At 40.0% G+C, this 16,198-nt stretch overlaps 1 protein-coding gene and 1 pseudogene across 1 annotated transcript; one reads left to right on the top strand and one right to left on the bottom strand.

The window, feature by feature from the left end:
• Nucleotides 1-2,682: 2,682 nt before the first annotated feature.
• On the bottom strand, nt 2,683-7,881 carry LOC102427242 (annotated as a pseudogene).
• Nucleotides 7,882-8,599: 718 nt separating this feature from the next.
• On the top strand, nt 8,600-13,386 carry GKN1 (gastrokine 1). Its single transcript, XM_014459365.1, has 6 exons — nt 8,600-8,617; nt 10,280-10,333; nt 10,421-10,558; nt 11,504-11,614; nt 12,158-12,305; nt 13,325-13,386. The coding sequence occupies exons 1-6, from the start codon at nt 8,606-8,608 to the stop codon at nt 13,384-13,386; spliced, it is 525 nt and encodes a 174-aa protein (XP_014314851.1). The 5' UTR covers nt 8,600-8,605.
• Nucleotides 13,387-16,198: the final 2,812 nt, after the last annotated feature.

Here is a 16,198-nt window from a genome sequence, read left to right as displayed (position 1 = left end):
AACCATCCTCATGAACACTGATGGCTCACATACATAAAATACTTAGAACTGCCACAGAGTAAGCTCCCAATAAAGTTAATCTAATATTATTATCATTTTATTATAGGTAAAACATTTGAACCTCATAAGTTATTAGAGAATTGCAAATTCAAAAACATTATTAAATTAAATTTAAATGAAACTAAGATATCTGGAAATTCCCTAATTATTTGGACATTTTTTAAAAACCACTTCTAACCCTGTTGGGTGGCTTATTTGGTTGGAGCATCGTCCCTTACACCAAAAGGTTGTGGGTTTGACTCCTGGTCAGGGCACTTGCCTAGGATGCTTGTTTAATCCCTGGCTGGGTTGAGTTCAGGAGGCAATCAGTTGATGTTTCTCTCACACTGATGTGTTTGTTTGTTTGTTTGTTTGTTTGTTTGTTTGTTTTTCTCTCTCTCCCCCTTCCTCTCTCTCTAAAAATCAATGAAAACATATACTCATGTGAGAATTAGAGAAGAAGAAAAAGAAACCCTAAAACAAATATCAAATTAAACCCAAAGCAAGCACAAAGCAATGATAAAGAGCAGAAATCAATGAAATTGGATAGAGAGGCATTACATCATGATAAAGGGGTCAATTCTCCAGGAGATATAATAATCCTTAATATACACACACCTAACAACAGAGTATCATAAAAACATGAGGCAAAACTAACAGAACTGCAATGAGAAATAGAGACCTACTATTTTGGCTGGATACTTCACTATTCCTGTCCAGTAATTGATAGATCAAAAAGCCATAAAACCAATATGAATATAGTTGAACTAAAGAATACCATCAATCAATTGGATCTAACTGACGTAGAATACTTCATTCAGCAACAACAGAACATGGAAAAGCTCATGTGGAACATTCACCAAGCTAGACCACATCCTAGGCCATAAAACATATCTTAACAACTTAAAAAATAATAGAAATATAATATAAATCCAGGTATGTTCTCAGCCCACAATTGAATTAAATTATATATCAATAACAGAAAAATAACTGGAAAATCCCAAAATATTTGAAGACAAAATAATACACTTCTGCATAACATGTGGATCAAAGAAGTCTCAAAAGAAATGAAAATGAAATATACTAAAAAGTTGTTAACAGTGATTATTTTTGCATAGTAAAATAATGTCACTCATTTTTTTTTCTTTTTTATTTATTAGTTTGAGAGAGAGAGAGAGAGAGAGAGAGAGAGAGAGAGAGAGAGAGAGATCAATGAGAGAGAGAAACATCAATTGGTTACCTCCCGTATCTACCCTGACTAGGATGGAACCCAAAAACTTTTGGTGTATGGGACAACACTCCAACCAACTGAACCACCCAGGTATCATTTTTTCTTGATAATTTTTCAAGCTTTTTATAAATTTCTATGAGCTGCTTTCCTGATCAGCTGACATAAAGGACCTGGATAGAATGGCAAACATTTTGAACAGTGGCTAAAAGGAAGAGGGGAGAACATCACTACAGACAAGGAAAGCTGATACTATTGCAGGTGCAAGGAGGATATTTTTTAGTTTAAATTCTTTTCTTTTTTACATCCTATTCAATAATAGAGTGGAAATTGTATAACCTCTTCTAGATTTGGGGAAAATGGCCAAAATTAGTAGAATCTATTTTGTACCTGTATTTCAGTTGAGCTCATCCTTGATTGAGCCCTAATCATGTGACAGTAATTATGTTAGACACAAGGAATATGAGTTCTGTCACAGAAGACTTATAGCATAATAGATATATAAGATGTCCATCACACATCATCTGTATATACCTTCAACCTATTTTAAGGTGAATCATAAAATTTTAAACAATAAATGGTGTCTACATTTCTTAAATATACATATGTGTTTAGGTATCTCCTTTTGTGCATGCCTTATATTCCTTTATGAAGAGACCAAATCAATTTTAAAGGTGTGTCAATTACCAAAAAGAAATCAAGTGATTGCTTTTCTAGAGGAACACCCATGGCCAACAACTAAAATATTAATTTACTGGGAGGAGCTCAAGGGTGTTGTACACACCACACAGCTTTGAGAAAGAGAAAAGGGCCTCAGACACGCAGGGATACACCTAAGCACAAAGGCCAGGGAGAAAGGGAAGTTTCAAGTGGTTATTGGTGAGAATTAAATCCATATACTATCTCAAGCTCAGTGTGTAGCAAGTTGTAGTTTCTTGATAAGTGAAATAATTCTGACTCAATTTGTCTCTATCTAATTGTAATTAACTGAGATATTTCAGAACCATAAAGGTGAATCTGAGAGAGTTAAGAATGTTATAAGCTGGTCTCCTCACAGCCACTGAACCCCAAGTTCACACCACCTGGCCTCACCCTGTGACTCATCATGCAGGTATATATGTGTTAAACCTTGACACTTCCTGCACCTGCACCCAGGCCCCACCAGTGGAGGTAGAGGGTCTATGCAGGGAGATGGGGAGAGGCAGAAGGTGGGATCACTCATGAGCCACAGCTCCCAAGTCCCAGTGCATGTGCCATTGTCTCATCAGACTTGACTTACAAAACACAAATTCAAAAATAAAATTATTAGGAATTTCAAGATGGCGCCAGCAAAGCACTGAATTCAAGCATGAGTCTCTCTTCTGAGCACAAGCCCTGTGAAGACACTGGCCATGTGATCATGAAGCTAGCCTGTCTCAGATGTAGATTTCAGGACTCTGGAGTATGAGTACTGGCTGTTTTACATCTTTGACCCTTCTGTAGCACTTGTGCTTAACTGGGGCATCGCATTTGCTGGAGCCTGGTGGCTTGCTGCTAATTAAAAAATAAACCCGGAAGCTCAAAATTCCCTGAGGCCCCTCTGAGAATCCAATATCCTTATCGGAGTATTTTGCCCTTTCCAGGAGTGGCTGCCATGGTTGAAGAAATACACCTTAATCATGAGTGCTTTTGCACCATCTTCTCTAACCTGCTTCGCAATGAACACTAAACAAGGAATAAGTGCTCTTGTTTCAGAATGAGCTGTGAGATCATTATAAAGCAACATATTGCTATTACTTTGTGATTATTGTTTCTCATATTTTCTCCACCTCCTTTTCAGAATGGACGTACTCAGCCAGGCTTGAATGTCTAACGTCCTGTTTATCTCTACTTTCATATATTTTATATAAGTGAAGTCATCACTCAGGAGACCTTCTTTTAGCAAGACTTTTCCAGTTTGGTTGCCTTGATATGGGGGAGGATCCAAAAAGTTTGGCAAATGCAATTGGGCAGATAGACAAGCAGCAACAGAAAGGCAGCATTGTCTATATTTTGGATGACAGTGGTCCCGGAGGAACTAGAGAAAGGAGAGGGCTCTGCAATGCACAGGAAAGAGCTTGTTCCACTTGGCTGATATTTGATCATTTCTCTCCTATACAAAAACAATAATGTACTAGGCATGGGTTTTCTGGAATTAGAAGCTTTCTAGCAATAGTCATTAAAATGTTCATATACATGTTCCTATTGCTATTCTTTTGGACATCATTGATACAAGTACATCACTGCCATAACCCCTGGGAGCTGTAGCCATAGGATGTAACTGTAATTGGAGTCTTAACTACAGGCTAATAAACCAAGATGACTGGCCGAGACAAAAATTTCCCCTGAGATGGCAAAATGTATTCACACTTCACAATGAACCACCTGACTTGAGACCATCCAAAGGGTCTTCACACTGATGCAGAGGATGCTCAGGAAAACAATCATAAAGGCAAAGAGACTGACTCAGAATCTCTGCCTGAACGGGCTTCTACACTGAAGCAAATTAATTAGAGTCCTGAATATCAGAAACAGCAAAGAATGAAAGGGAAGACGAGATTTACTAAGGGCCTCATAACTGACTGCAAAGCCAGCCCATTACCATGTCTACACAGGAGAGGGAATCTTGAATAAGGTTATTTAATGATGATAAAGTACCCTGCACAGAGATATTCCCTTCCATTTAGAGAAAAGTCTGAAAGCGCTAAAGGCCCTCCAGATCTACAGCATGAACATATTATATGTGGGCTGTATTCCATTTGTTCCACACTAAGGGAGTTCCCACCCAGTTCGACATGACAGGGTGTGGGGAAAGTGAGGCCTTGGGTGTGTGTGCTGGGAGATAAAATGACCATAGGGTTCTTGGCATGGCCCCACATCAAGCTCTGTGAGCAGGGCAGGCTCTATTGACTCATTGGGGCCACACCATCTCCTGGGACTCCCTTAATGCATCATTCTAGCCAATATAGGTCAGCACCTCTCCCACTGGCTCCAAAACTCATAAATAAATATAGTTCATTTTTATTGTCTAGCTTAAGCACCTCTTTTATGCAATTACAATTTTTAAAAATATATTCTTATTGATTTCAGAAAGGAAGGGAAAGAGAGATAAAAAAATCAATGATGAGAGAGAACCATCGATCAGATGCCTTCTACATACACTCCCATTGGGACCAGGAATCGAACTGGTGACCTCTTGCTTTCTGGGTTAAGGCTCAACCACTGAGCCACACCCAGATGGGCTGCAATTACAATTTTTAAAACCAGGCCTATTGAGCATCATATATGTGCCAGCATATTCTAAGTTCTATGGAGGTGTCAAAAACAAACATGGATATATTCAGTCTTTCTCCTATGGGACAAGAAGCATACAAAATATACTCTCAGTGTGAGAACAAGCAAGGGACTTGCTCATGCTTCCTTAATACTTTTGACCTTAGATGAGAGACAAGGGTTGAGGTAAGAGCTGACGATCCACCTTACCCCCACTCACCCTCACACACTCACGAACACACTTCATACATGTGCAACACAAAGAACAGAGGAAGATGCCCTGACCAGTTTGGCTCAGTGGATAGAGCGTCGGCCTGTGGACTGAAGGGTCCCAGGTTCGATTCCGGTCAAGGGCATATGCCTTGGTTGGGGGCACATCCCCAGTAGGGGGTGTGCAAGAGGCAACTGATCGATGTTTCTCTCTCATCAATGTTTCTAACTTTCTAACCCTCTCCCTTCCTTTCTGTAAAAAAAATCAATAAAATATATTTTTTTAAAAATTAACAGAGGAAGAGGGTCTTCTGATTTTTGGAGCCACTAAAGTAACAATATTGTATACAGAAGGAATTTTTTTCTCTTTGACCCATAGAGGGTAAAAAAGACTTACTGAATGAAGAAAGCACAATAGAATCAAAGTCTCCTGGCTTCTAGTTCCAATCAGTAGTTCCCCAAATGGATTTTGAAATCCAGGGTGCAACCTCAGAAGTAGCACATGTCCCCCAGGGATGTTAATGTGTGTTGAAAAAAATAAATTAATAAAAGGGAAAGGAAAAGCAACTGGGATCTATGGAAACTTAAATTGAGGAGAATCTGGATGAAACAGTGTGACATAGATTTCTCCCCTACAGATTTCTCAGTACATTTGATATGTGAACATGCATTGTCTATCTCTATCTCTCTATTTGTCATGGAGCACTCTGTCTCTCTATTTGTCATGGACCATTCACAGGCCCACTGTAAAAATGTCAACCTCAAGTCCTTGGTAAGATATGACATGCACAAAGTGCTCTAGGTCCTGTGCCCATGTACTAAAACAACTACTTGTGGCTGAGTGGAAAGGCACCATGCCAAACACTCTTTGACTTTGCAGCCATGTGACAGTTCCCAAAGCAGATGAATACCTCTTCACATGTCTGCCTCCCACCCCAGGCTAATTGATCTTTTGCAGCTAAAGAGTGAATTTGAAAGAAATTTGTGGACACATTTAAAACATAAATAAAATCTTACCACCCAGGCCAACATTTTGATAGAGCTATTGGTAGTAAATCAAGCTTTATAACCATGCAACCACATGCTGTGATTACAATCTATATATATAAAAGCCTAATATGCAAGTTGTCCCCTTAGGAGTTTGACCAGGAGACCGGGAGTTCAATTGCTCGCTATCATGTGCGCTGACCACCAGGGGCAGGAGCAGAACAAAGGAAGGCCCCAGCCAGCAGCCGGAAGGCCCTGATTGGCCCTGATTGCTGGCCAGGCCTAGGGACCCTATCCATGCTCAAATTTTGTGCACTGGGCCTCTAGTCCACACATAAAAAGATAATCATGGGCTCAAGAAGGTATCCAAAGGGGAAATTTATAGATCAATGATTAATGAAATAAAGTTTTCCTCTTCAGCAAGTTGATTTACCACCTTAAATTTGTAGGAAGTACAGGAAAAAAATACAACTTAAATTCACCTCCTGAGCATTTACTTGTTTGTCAGTGACAGTTTCTACTCTTTGTTTTTGATGAAAATATTTTTTATTATCTTAACATAATTTTTGTCAAATAAATGATCTACAAGTCAATAAAGGGACAGAAATTTCTTTTATAGCTCCAGGAAAATTGAGAAGGAGTGGTATTGAGCTGGGCCTTGAAAAATGAATAGCAGTTTACCAATTCAAGAAAGGCAAGAATAGATCATGTAACCTAGAAACCCACACCTGAAACCTATATGTTCATGTTGACCAATGTCACCCCAATAAATTTAATTAAAAAACAGAAAGGCAAGGGGTTGGTACTCCAGGGTGAGAGAATGGCATGGAACATCCTGAGTATTCCAAGAATGGTGGGAACTCTGGTGTAGCTAGAATGTACTACATGGTGGAGACAGACAGATACAGCTTGGAAGGCTTTGGGAACCTTATTATAAAAGACCCTGGAAGTCATTCCAATGAGTTTGAAGTTCATCTCATAAGCTGTCAGTGAAAGGTGCTAAGCATGGCAGAGTAATGCACTGAAATGTAAAAGATGGTGACGGAGTGATCAATTACATAACTGTTGTAAGAGTCTAGGTGAGAGGAGCTATGGGAAGGACAGATATGAGAGGCATTTCTTTCATTTCTTTCTTACTTTCTTTTTTAAAGCTTGATCTTACTTACTTGTTACTCGTAGAAAAAAACTCACTTTTAACTGGACTCAGAGGTAAAAGCCTAAGTTTCTGGGCAATCTGTTCCTGGTGTTTTTCTTTCTTCTTTTTTTTTTATCCTAACTTGAATATATTTTTATTAATTAGAGAGAGAGAGAGAGAGAGAGAGAGAGAGAGAGAAAGAGAACATCGATGTGAACATCAATTGATTGCCTCTCGTAAGTGTCCTGACCGGGGATCGAACCTACAACCTTTTGGTGCACAGGACAATGCTCCACCAATGAGCCACCTGGCCAGGGCTCTTCCTGACATTTTTCTTCAGTCTCCTTCATTCTCTTGGCAGACATTTAGCATACTCTATGGCCTCATCCTTATTTTTCTTAGTATGTTGTTTCTCCAGAACAATACACTCACATTTGTGTTGCAGAGCGTTTGGAGTAACGAAACACTGAAGCTTGGGTGCTTTAGGCCTAGGTTTCTTGCCTTCTTTGTTGAGGGGATTTCTCACAACATATTGGTGGATGTCATCTTCTTTAGAGCAATTGAAAAGTTTGCATATTCTGCTAGCTCTTTGGGGCCCCTGGCGACAAAGCACAGTAGTATCAGTGAGACCAGGAATATCTTTTTCTCCTTTTTTTACAATGACCAAGTTGAGAACACTGAGACTGGCATTCACAATGCAACCCTGAGAGATTTACGCTCTCCCCAGTCCTCCGTGGTCTATAACAGAGATGCCCCTTACTCAGCAGCAGGAGGACACAGCCATGGGTCAAGACACCTGCTTCAAGGGGAAATCTTGTTTGTCATTCCCACTACTGATTCCAACCACATAACCCTTCCATTTTCCACCCAGTATGTTAGCAGCAACTTCTGTGTCCATACGCTTCTCATAAAAGGTACGAAGTTTGCATGCATCATCCACATCAGTGAGTTTCTGGCAGCTAGTGGCTGGGAAAGAGATGTTCAGCTTCATCCTGAAGCAGCCGTCTGCCTTGGAGGCGCCATGAAAAAGAGCAAAAGGCATTTCTAAGATGAAATGACAAGGTTGAGTAACTAATGGGATGAGGTGGTCAGAAGAATAGGCTGAAGACAGCCCCCAGGTTGCCCAACCAAATGCATGGTACTATCATGGTGAGAGCTCAGGACTGCAGAAAAGGGAGTAGGTTTGGTGGGGTTAGCTAATAGAACATGTTTAGCCTAAGCAAAACCATTACAATGGGTTCAGGTAAAGGTAAGGAGAGGAAGTCATTCTCACATTCTTACAGGAATGAAGTCATTCGTACATTCACACATGCTCCCTGGAAGGCCCAATGTGTCCACAGTTTCTTATCTGTGATCTTGTTTGATTTTAGGGATTATTCCTTTTCTGAATCTGGAATATCAATATATAAAATACCCACACCCGCACTTCATAAGTTATCATAAATCATATTGAGTTTGTTATGATATCTTCAACTTCAACAAATGATGAGTCAGATGAACTCTATGTCAAAGTGCCTTGCTAATCAGGTAGATATTCCAAAAGCTTCTTGCTACACTGGATTATGGCATGGATATGGGAAATGAGGGAAGATAAGTCTTTGACTCCACCTGGTCACACCTACTTTGAGTAAAGCCAGTCAAGTACAAATATGAGAGAACTTGTCTGATTCCATGCCTGCCTGCCTCCTCCACTCCATCACTCTGGTGAAGTCAAGATGAAGTTCACAGTGAGTAGAATTTTTCTTTTGAATTTATTATGTTATAATAGGAGACTGTCAACATTTTGAGCTAAGGGCATCTGCTTCTTACGACAATATCACCATAATGGAAAATTTTGTTTTAAAAATATGTCTTTTATTTTCACAGAATTGTGATGTTTATAAGCATCTCTACAGAGAAGGATAGTTATACTGGGATTAAACAGCTGTCTGAGAATCTTATACCATGCTATTTTTAATAAAATTACCTTCCAGATCTCCAGATTTAAGTCTGGGCGAAGAGCAAGCAGTCCCAAATCCCTAGAAAATGTCTGATCTTTCCCCTCTTTCTTAACTCCCTCTTTTACCAAAACTCCTAAGTATGTTCAGGCAAGATAAAAAGCATCTTATCAAAGCAAATGAGGGAGAGACTTACTGGCACATTCTCTGCTGTCAAATGGATCTCCAAGTCAGAACGGCTTGCCCAGGACCTTGTCCAGACTCATTTATTCATGAAAACACCTGAAGCATGAACTAGTGCAGCATTTCACCTGTGGTTCCAGATAAAGGGCTAGGAGTACAGCAGGTGGACCACAAAATTCTGCCAAAACAACTGGTGGTATCAAGTGTGTTTTATAACAGCATGTATGAGGCTAGAATCAGATGAGTACTTTCATGTTTCAACATACTAAATACTAAAATTTATTACAGCAGACTGCTTCATAATAGAGTATAAAATCATTATCTAGAAATAAGTTTTAGAAACCACAGTTTGTGTTGTTTTTTTAAAGAGGTCATATCTGGATCTTTCCTAGTTCTGCAATGAACAAGGGATAGAACCTTGGCCAATACAAACTTGGTCAAGTCACTTAAGTAACGTCTGAAGCTCAATTTCCTGAGCTGTGAAAAGACTGCATTGTACTATTCCTCTCTAAAATTTCTTTCATCTCTTGACACTTTTTTTGAAGCTAATTTTTACTTTCTTCCTAAGCTATCAGGAGAGAAATTAAGCAAATAAAAAAATTACCTTGAATTACCAGTGCAGTTCTCAAACCATTTTGTCCCAGGTAAAGGAAATGAGAATAGGTGCTCAGAATCAGGCACCCTGCATAAAACTCCGTGTTTTGACAAGCAGGATCATGGACCCAGTGACAAATGACTAACCCAGGTACCCTGGGACAGTTACTAACTTCCCTTATGCCAACCACACTTGACAGCCAGGCAACACCAGTATTCAACCTGTTTACTAATCTATTGCTTTTAAAAATTAAAAAGACTACTGCTATTAGGAGGTCTAGGAAGGAAGGAAGGAAGGCATTCATATCAAATAGGGAAAGTAACTTAAATCATTTTCAGATGTGATTCTCAGAACTTATAACCATTTTCATATCATACTATTAATTTTCAATTTTATTTTTTAATATACCAACACTTTATTATTTTTTTTCACACGACCTACATTAAAAAATTATAAAACTATATATCACAACATAATTACTGTAAGTAACCTACAATTCTACATTATCATTAAAACTTTCGATAGTTAAAAATATACAGGGCAAAGAAGAACAGAAAGCATACCTCACAGAGTAGTAAAATTAGTAAATATTTTCTATGAGCTTGGGTAGAGAAAGAAAGAAGAGGACATTGTCTTGCCATGTGACCGGAGACCAATGTTATTTGTGATTTCAGATTTTCTTTGCTGGACTTCTTGGTGTCCTCCTGGCTCCTGCCCTTGCTGAATATGTAAGTCTCACCTTTTAAAGTGTTACCAAAATGTATTTGCAAAAGAAATGTAATATTAAAGCATTATCAATTTCTCACACATTTCAGAATGTCAACAGCGGCGATAGCAACAACAGTGGTGGAAGTGGACAGCTGTCAGTGAGTGTCAACAATGCACAGAACGTGGCCAATGTTGACAACAATGATGGATTGGACTCCTGGAATATGCTCTTGGATTACAACACTGTAGGTGGCCAACAGGCTATTTCCATTCTTTACAAATACGAGGTTTCTTTTTTAGCTAAAAAAAAAAATTGCCTGCTAACCATAAAAAGTAAATTCTAACTGCACATAAGCATAGTTATAAGCAAAAGTGCCTATTTTGCTCACCTAGTTTCACCCTCTAGATACAACTGCTGCTAGTAAGTTTCCCACCATCAGTTAAAATTCAAACCAATGAACAATATGTAGGATCCACTATGTTCAAGGGGTTGGTAGGGCTCTAAGACAAATATGAGCCAACCTTTTGCTTTGCCTGCAGATACCCTCAACAATGATCAAAGGCCATCGCAATATTACTGCTGCCAAAGTATAGCCTATCTCATTCTATTTTCAATTTCCTTCTAAAAAATGAAAATTGGCATTTCACTCGTAATTCAAAAGGACTCGGGGAAATGCAAATGATAGTATTAATTGGTAAGGGCAGCAAAAAATACTTGGCTCTAGTTAGAAGACCCAATTGTCCAATTACCAGCTCTGTATTTAACAAACTTTGTACTTTTAAAAAGCCAACTCTTTTTTGGTTTAGTTTTATCATCTGATAAATTAGAAAACTATTTCCTGTCTTACCTGCCCCCTTGAAATGTAAAGATCAAAGGAGATTAAAATGTGATAATATTTTAAAGTTTATTTCAGCAAAACAGACATATGTCATGACTCTTACCACGCTAGAACTTGAAGATAAAGCAACAAGTTAGACACTCAGGCTCTGCCCCGTCAAAGATTTAGTGGTTTATCCTTAGAAATGTTAGCGAAAAATAGGATTGCAAAACAGGGTCAGATCCTGCACTCTTATCCCAGTTCAACATGATCTCAGAGTTCCATTTCCCTCTGCTGGCAAAGCGATTTCTGACAAAAAAAAAAAAGCTGCTTGGAGAACATACTCCTCACTACCTACCATCTTCCTAACAGGGCTTTGCTGCAGTCCGAGTTTTTCGCAAGAAGGCATGCATTGTGCACAGAATGAACAAGGGTGTCATGCCCTCTCTTCAAGCCCTTGATGCAATGGTCAAGGAAAAGAAGGTAAAAATAAAAGTCTTTTTTACTTTTGTTCAGGGGAGGTCTTGGGATCTCCAGAAAAAAATGAGATGGTCACAGTCATTCCCTCTTGACCACAGTAGTGTGCAACACAAAAGGGGAAGTGGAATTGATAAGTGCCTGAGAAGCAGCTGCCTCCAAGCTCAAAAGCTATGGCTCGCACCTCCCCCTACAGAGGTTCTCAGAACATCTAACATTTACTGTTAGAGAAACAAAACTCTGCTCACTCCCAGGAGAGCTTCCAGCACTTTTTCAAGGACATTTTTCTGTAAGAATTGAGTTAAGGATATTAGATTTAGAAAAAAATAGAGGATACACAGTTAAGTTTCACGCCAGCTAAATGCCTTGGGACACTTAGAAATTCTGAGATGCGCACAGTTGCAATTGGTTCTTCTTCATTTTGATTATGGAAAAATTATAGTTAAGCAATACTGCCTGTTGGTCTTGTACACAATCCTCAATTCAATGAACCACTGGGCTTAGCATTCATTCTCCCTCTTTCTTTTTCCCTGTCTTCTCTATACACAGTTTCAGGGTGAAGGACCAGGTGGACCACCTCCCAAAGGCCTGACATACTCCATCAACTCCGACAAAGTCGACAACCTGGACAAGTTTGGAAAACCCATCGTTGGCATGTGCAAGGGGGTCCCAGCATACATGGCTGAAGAAATTCATGGTGAGTAGCCACCTTACTGTGCATTCCAAATTAGTGCTGGTGGAATTGTTAAACATTTCTCAAGGTGTGTTCCCAGAGAACACCAACTACTCAGAGATGTCAAAGCTAATACTTAGGTAGTGCTTGCTCCCTGCCATGCATTATTGTATGTGACTTAAGTATGTTAACTCATTTGTTCCTGGATGAGGAAACTGAGGCACAGAGATCACAAAACCCTTGCCTGGGTCAATTCTAAGCATTTTGGCTCTGGATTCTGTGCTCTTAAGTGTCCAGAAATACTGCCTTTCAAGGTGAATCTAGAGAGCACTCAAGGCATATTCAAAGAAATATGAATTACTAAATGAAAGGACAACACTAAGAGAATCTATTGACTTTTTATAGCTGAAGCAATCACTTCATTTCTGGGCATTCAAAGAATAACTTACACAAAAGCAAAGTATCCACCTAGGAACCTAACCTAACAGCAGTTTCCCAGATCTTTGAATCAATTGATTTAATGTTGATAGCTAACTAGCTAGATCTTGAAATTGTTGAAAAGCTAGTTTGGAAACTGTGACATCCCCTTTTTCCCCACCCCCTTCCTGCATCCCCACATTCCCAAACACGTCCTTGAAAAGACATTGATGTTGTGTGTTTTTTTCTTTTCTTTTTATCAGGAGCAAGCCTAGGCTTTTCCTTATCATTGTGCTTCAGTACTCCAATACCCCCGTATTGGGCCATTTCCTTCTGTGGAACTCTAACAGGAAAGTAAAAAAAAAAAAAAGTTGCTGTGGGTTTAGTCATCAAAATATTTTATGCAGAAGAATTTGAGTTCTAATAGTTTTTAATCATGTCATGCTGAAATGTTTGATTTCTTTGTTTCAATAAAACTATTGAGCACTGAATGTAGTTTAACCTAAAATTCCGTATGGTTTCCATTTGTTCAAAAGTGTAATGTCATGGTCACAAGTTGTCGAAATGCATTAGACCCAACTATTAGCCTAAATTCAGGAACCATTTCTTATTAAGAACCCCTTTAGATGCTTCAGATACTACTAACCACAGCTCTGGGAATGGTTCCAAGACCATTGGACTGCTCTGAAGACTGCTCTATAGTGGATGTGCACAGTAACATTTCAGATCAGCAAGGCTAAAAATTCACTCAAAGTCACGTGAGCCAGAAAAGGGGGTTAATTGCCAGGATATTCAGGTATCTAAATAATCTGAGGATAAGAGAAGCAGCTTGTATCAAAGAGACTGGAGCCAGGAACTATATTGACACGAAGACCCAAGTCTCCTCCTCTCTCCCTGAAGCCATGTGTTCACTCTTCTCGGCCCCTCTCTAAATTCTGCTTTCCTCCTCGTTCCATCTTGCAGATGGCTTTTTCTGTATTCATGGCAGAAATGGCTGAACCAAAATGTTAGCTTCATCTCCCATGTCTACCTGTCTTTCCAGCATAAGAGGTGGTGTCTAATCCTTTTGAATCCTGATTCCAATTTTTCTGGACCCTGTTTGGTTCAACAGTTCATAACCTCCACACTTTGATGGCCAGGGAAGTGAAGTCACATGGTCCACATACAGCATTGGGGTGTCCAGTGAAAGAGAAAGATTTCAGAGAAAATAGAGACTCCAAATATTATGTATTTTCTGTTTGTTTTTTATTTAAGTCATCTTTTATAATATTATATTAGTTTCAGGTGTACATCCCAGTAATTAGTACCATAAGAAACTACAGTTTATTTTTAAATATTGCTCCCATACCTTTTCTTTAAATCCTGGATGCCATAAAAGTATATCTAGTCCATTCCCATGTCTTCAGATGGGATATCCCTATATTCCCCTACCAAACAAGACTTGAATTTCCACCATTTGAAAAACTGCCAATATTTACCATCCTAATTGGGAGGAAATGATAATTTTCTTTAATTTTCTTTTGCTTGAGGCAATTTCATTGCTGTTCAAAAGAAGTGTAGTAGAACTTCCAAAATATCCTAAAGCCAGGAGGTGTGGAACCCTGTCAAAGACCCATCAGAGATCAAGGTCTTAGATATTGCCCTACTGTGAGTGAGAAAGAAATCAAACTGAGGCTCACAAGCTGGATACAATGTCATGTGACTGACTTAGGGAACTGGCGAATCCCATGTTTCATGGACAAATTGTCTAGTCACTATTTCAGGTAGGAGCGAGTGGTGTTCACCAAATTGATACAGGTTCAATCTCATCGCCAGTGCTGGGTCTGAGGTCACTCAGCAAATGTCCTAAGGTATACCAAGTCTAGCTGCCCCCTGCAGGGTGCCCACAGATCTTTGTGGTGATGTCTCAGAGAGTCATCAGGGTGAGGCCAGCAGAGTTTATCAGGCCCAAACAGACCAAGATTTGATTTTGTGAAGGGAGGGCTCTGAACCAGCCAGGCATGTGAGGGGAAGATGGCCCCTGTCCTAGAGCCACACAACTCAGAATATCCCATATTCTGCTGGGAGCCCAGGTTCAGCAGGGTGGGGCCACCTGGAGTCGTGAGAATAGAGCTAGTGGATCACCTATGAGGGGAAGGTGCCAATCAAACTTGGGAGAAGATGAGAGGGAGTAGGCCCCACCTCAGAGCCACACAACTTAGCCTATCTTGGATTCTGCCCAGACCTCCAGGGGAGCCCACACTCTGCAGGGTGGGGCCACCAGGAGTCAGGAGGGTGGGGCTTCCAGAAGCCTGGGCGATGGGGCTAGCAAATCTCCCTTAAGGGGGAGGCATCAGTCAGATTCACTAGAAAGTGAGGAAATGACCCCTACCTCAAAGCCACACAACTCAGTCACTGATACCCCTAAATCTGCCCGGATCTCCAGTCCCTGGTCCAGGCAGCTGACTCCTCAGCAGGGCATGAGCTCCACAGGGTGGGACAATAGGGAGTCCGGTGGGTGTGGCTATTGCATTGCCCCAGGCTGATGCCATAAGGGAATGCTCTACCCATGAAAGATGACTTCTGTGGTATGGAAGAGGGGCTCAGCACAGGGTTCCTGGCAGCTGTCCCTTCAGCTATCTCCCCAGAGTCACAAACCCCAGTCTCTGCTCACATGACGCTAGTCCACTTTGCCTTCCCTCCACCTGAACCCAGGGTGAATGGCTGCAGAGCCCAAGGGAGTGGCTATGAACAAGATTTTCTGTGTTGGCCCTTTAATAGGGTGCTTGTGTCTCTAGCAGACTCTCGTCTCTCCCTGGTGGACAGAATGTTATGTGGGCACCTCTTCCCAGCTCTGGTGCTCAGGGCTGGGGAGACTGATGTGGAGTTGAGACACCACGCTCCTCAGGGGGAAGGTGACACCAGAACAAACTGAAGGAGCTAAAGTAGTTAGCCATGCACATATTTCTGGGGGGAAAGCATTGTGGGCAAAGGAAATAGCCTATGCTCAGGCCTAAGACAAGTATGTCTAGCATATTAGAAGTAGAACAAGGAGGTCAATGTAGTTGAACCAGGAAAAACAAAACAGAGAGTAGAAGGAGAAAAGGGCAAAGAGGTAAGGGGAACCAGATCATGCCATTGTTAGAACACTGGGTATGATTATGAATAAAATAGGGAGACATCGCAAGAATTTGAGCCAAAATAGGATATGCTCTTACCAAGTAATAAAATACACAAAAGTAAAATCTTAACAAATTTTTCTATATTAAAAATAAGAATGTCTGTTTATCCCAAAACACCAAAATTAGAGTGATAAGCCTCAAACTAGTAGAGATATCTATAACAAATAAACTGGATAAATAGTATAAAAGTTATATAAAGAATTCTTACGTATCAACAAGAAAAAGATGAATAACTAAAAAAAATTGACATAAATACATTTCTAGCAGAAAAGAAACCCTGAATAGTTAATCTAGATGTGAAGAGATCTTAACTTCCTTAGTATAAGGAAAATGCAAATT

This window comes from Myotis lucifugus, unplaced genomic scaffold, assembly GCF_000147115.1.
Source record: "Myotis lucifugus unplaced genomic scaffold, Myoluc2.0 scaffold_108, whole genome shotgun sequence".
In the NCBI taxonomy this organism is placed as follows: Eukaryota; Metazoa; Chordata; class Mammalia; order Chiroptera; family Vespertilionidae; genus Myotis; species Myotis lucifugus.
The sequence above is the reverse complement of the archived record's forward strand: the minus strand, read 5'-3'. Positions and strand labels throughout refer to the sequence as shown.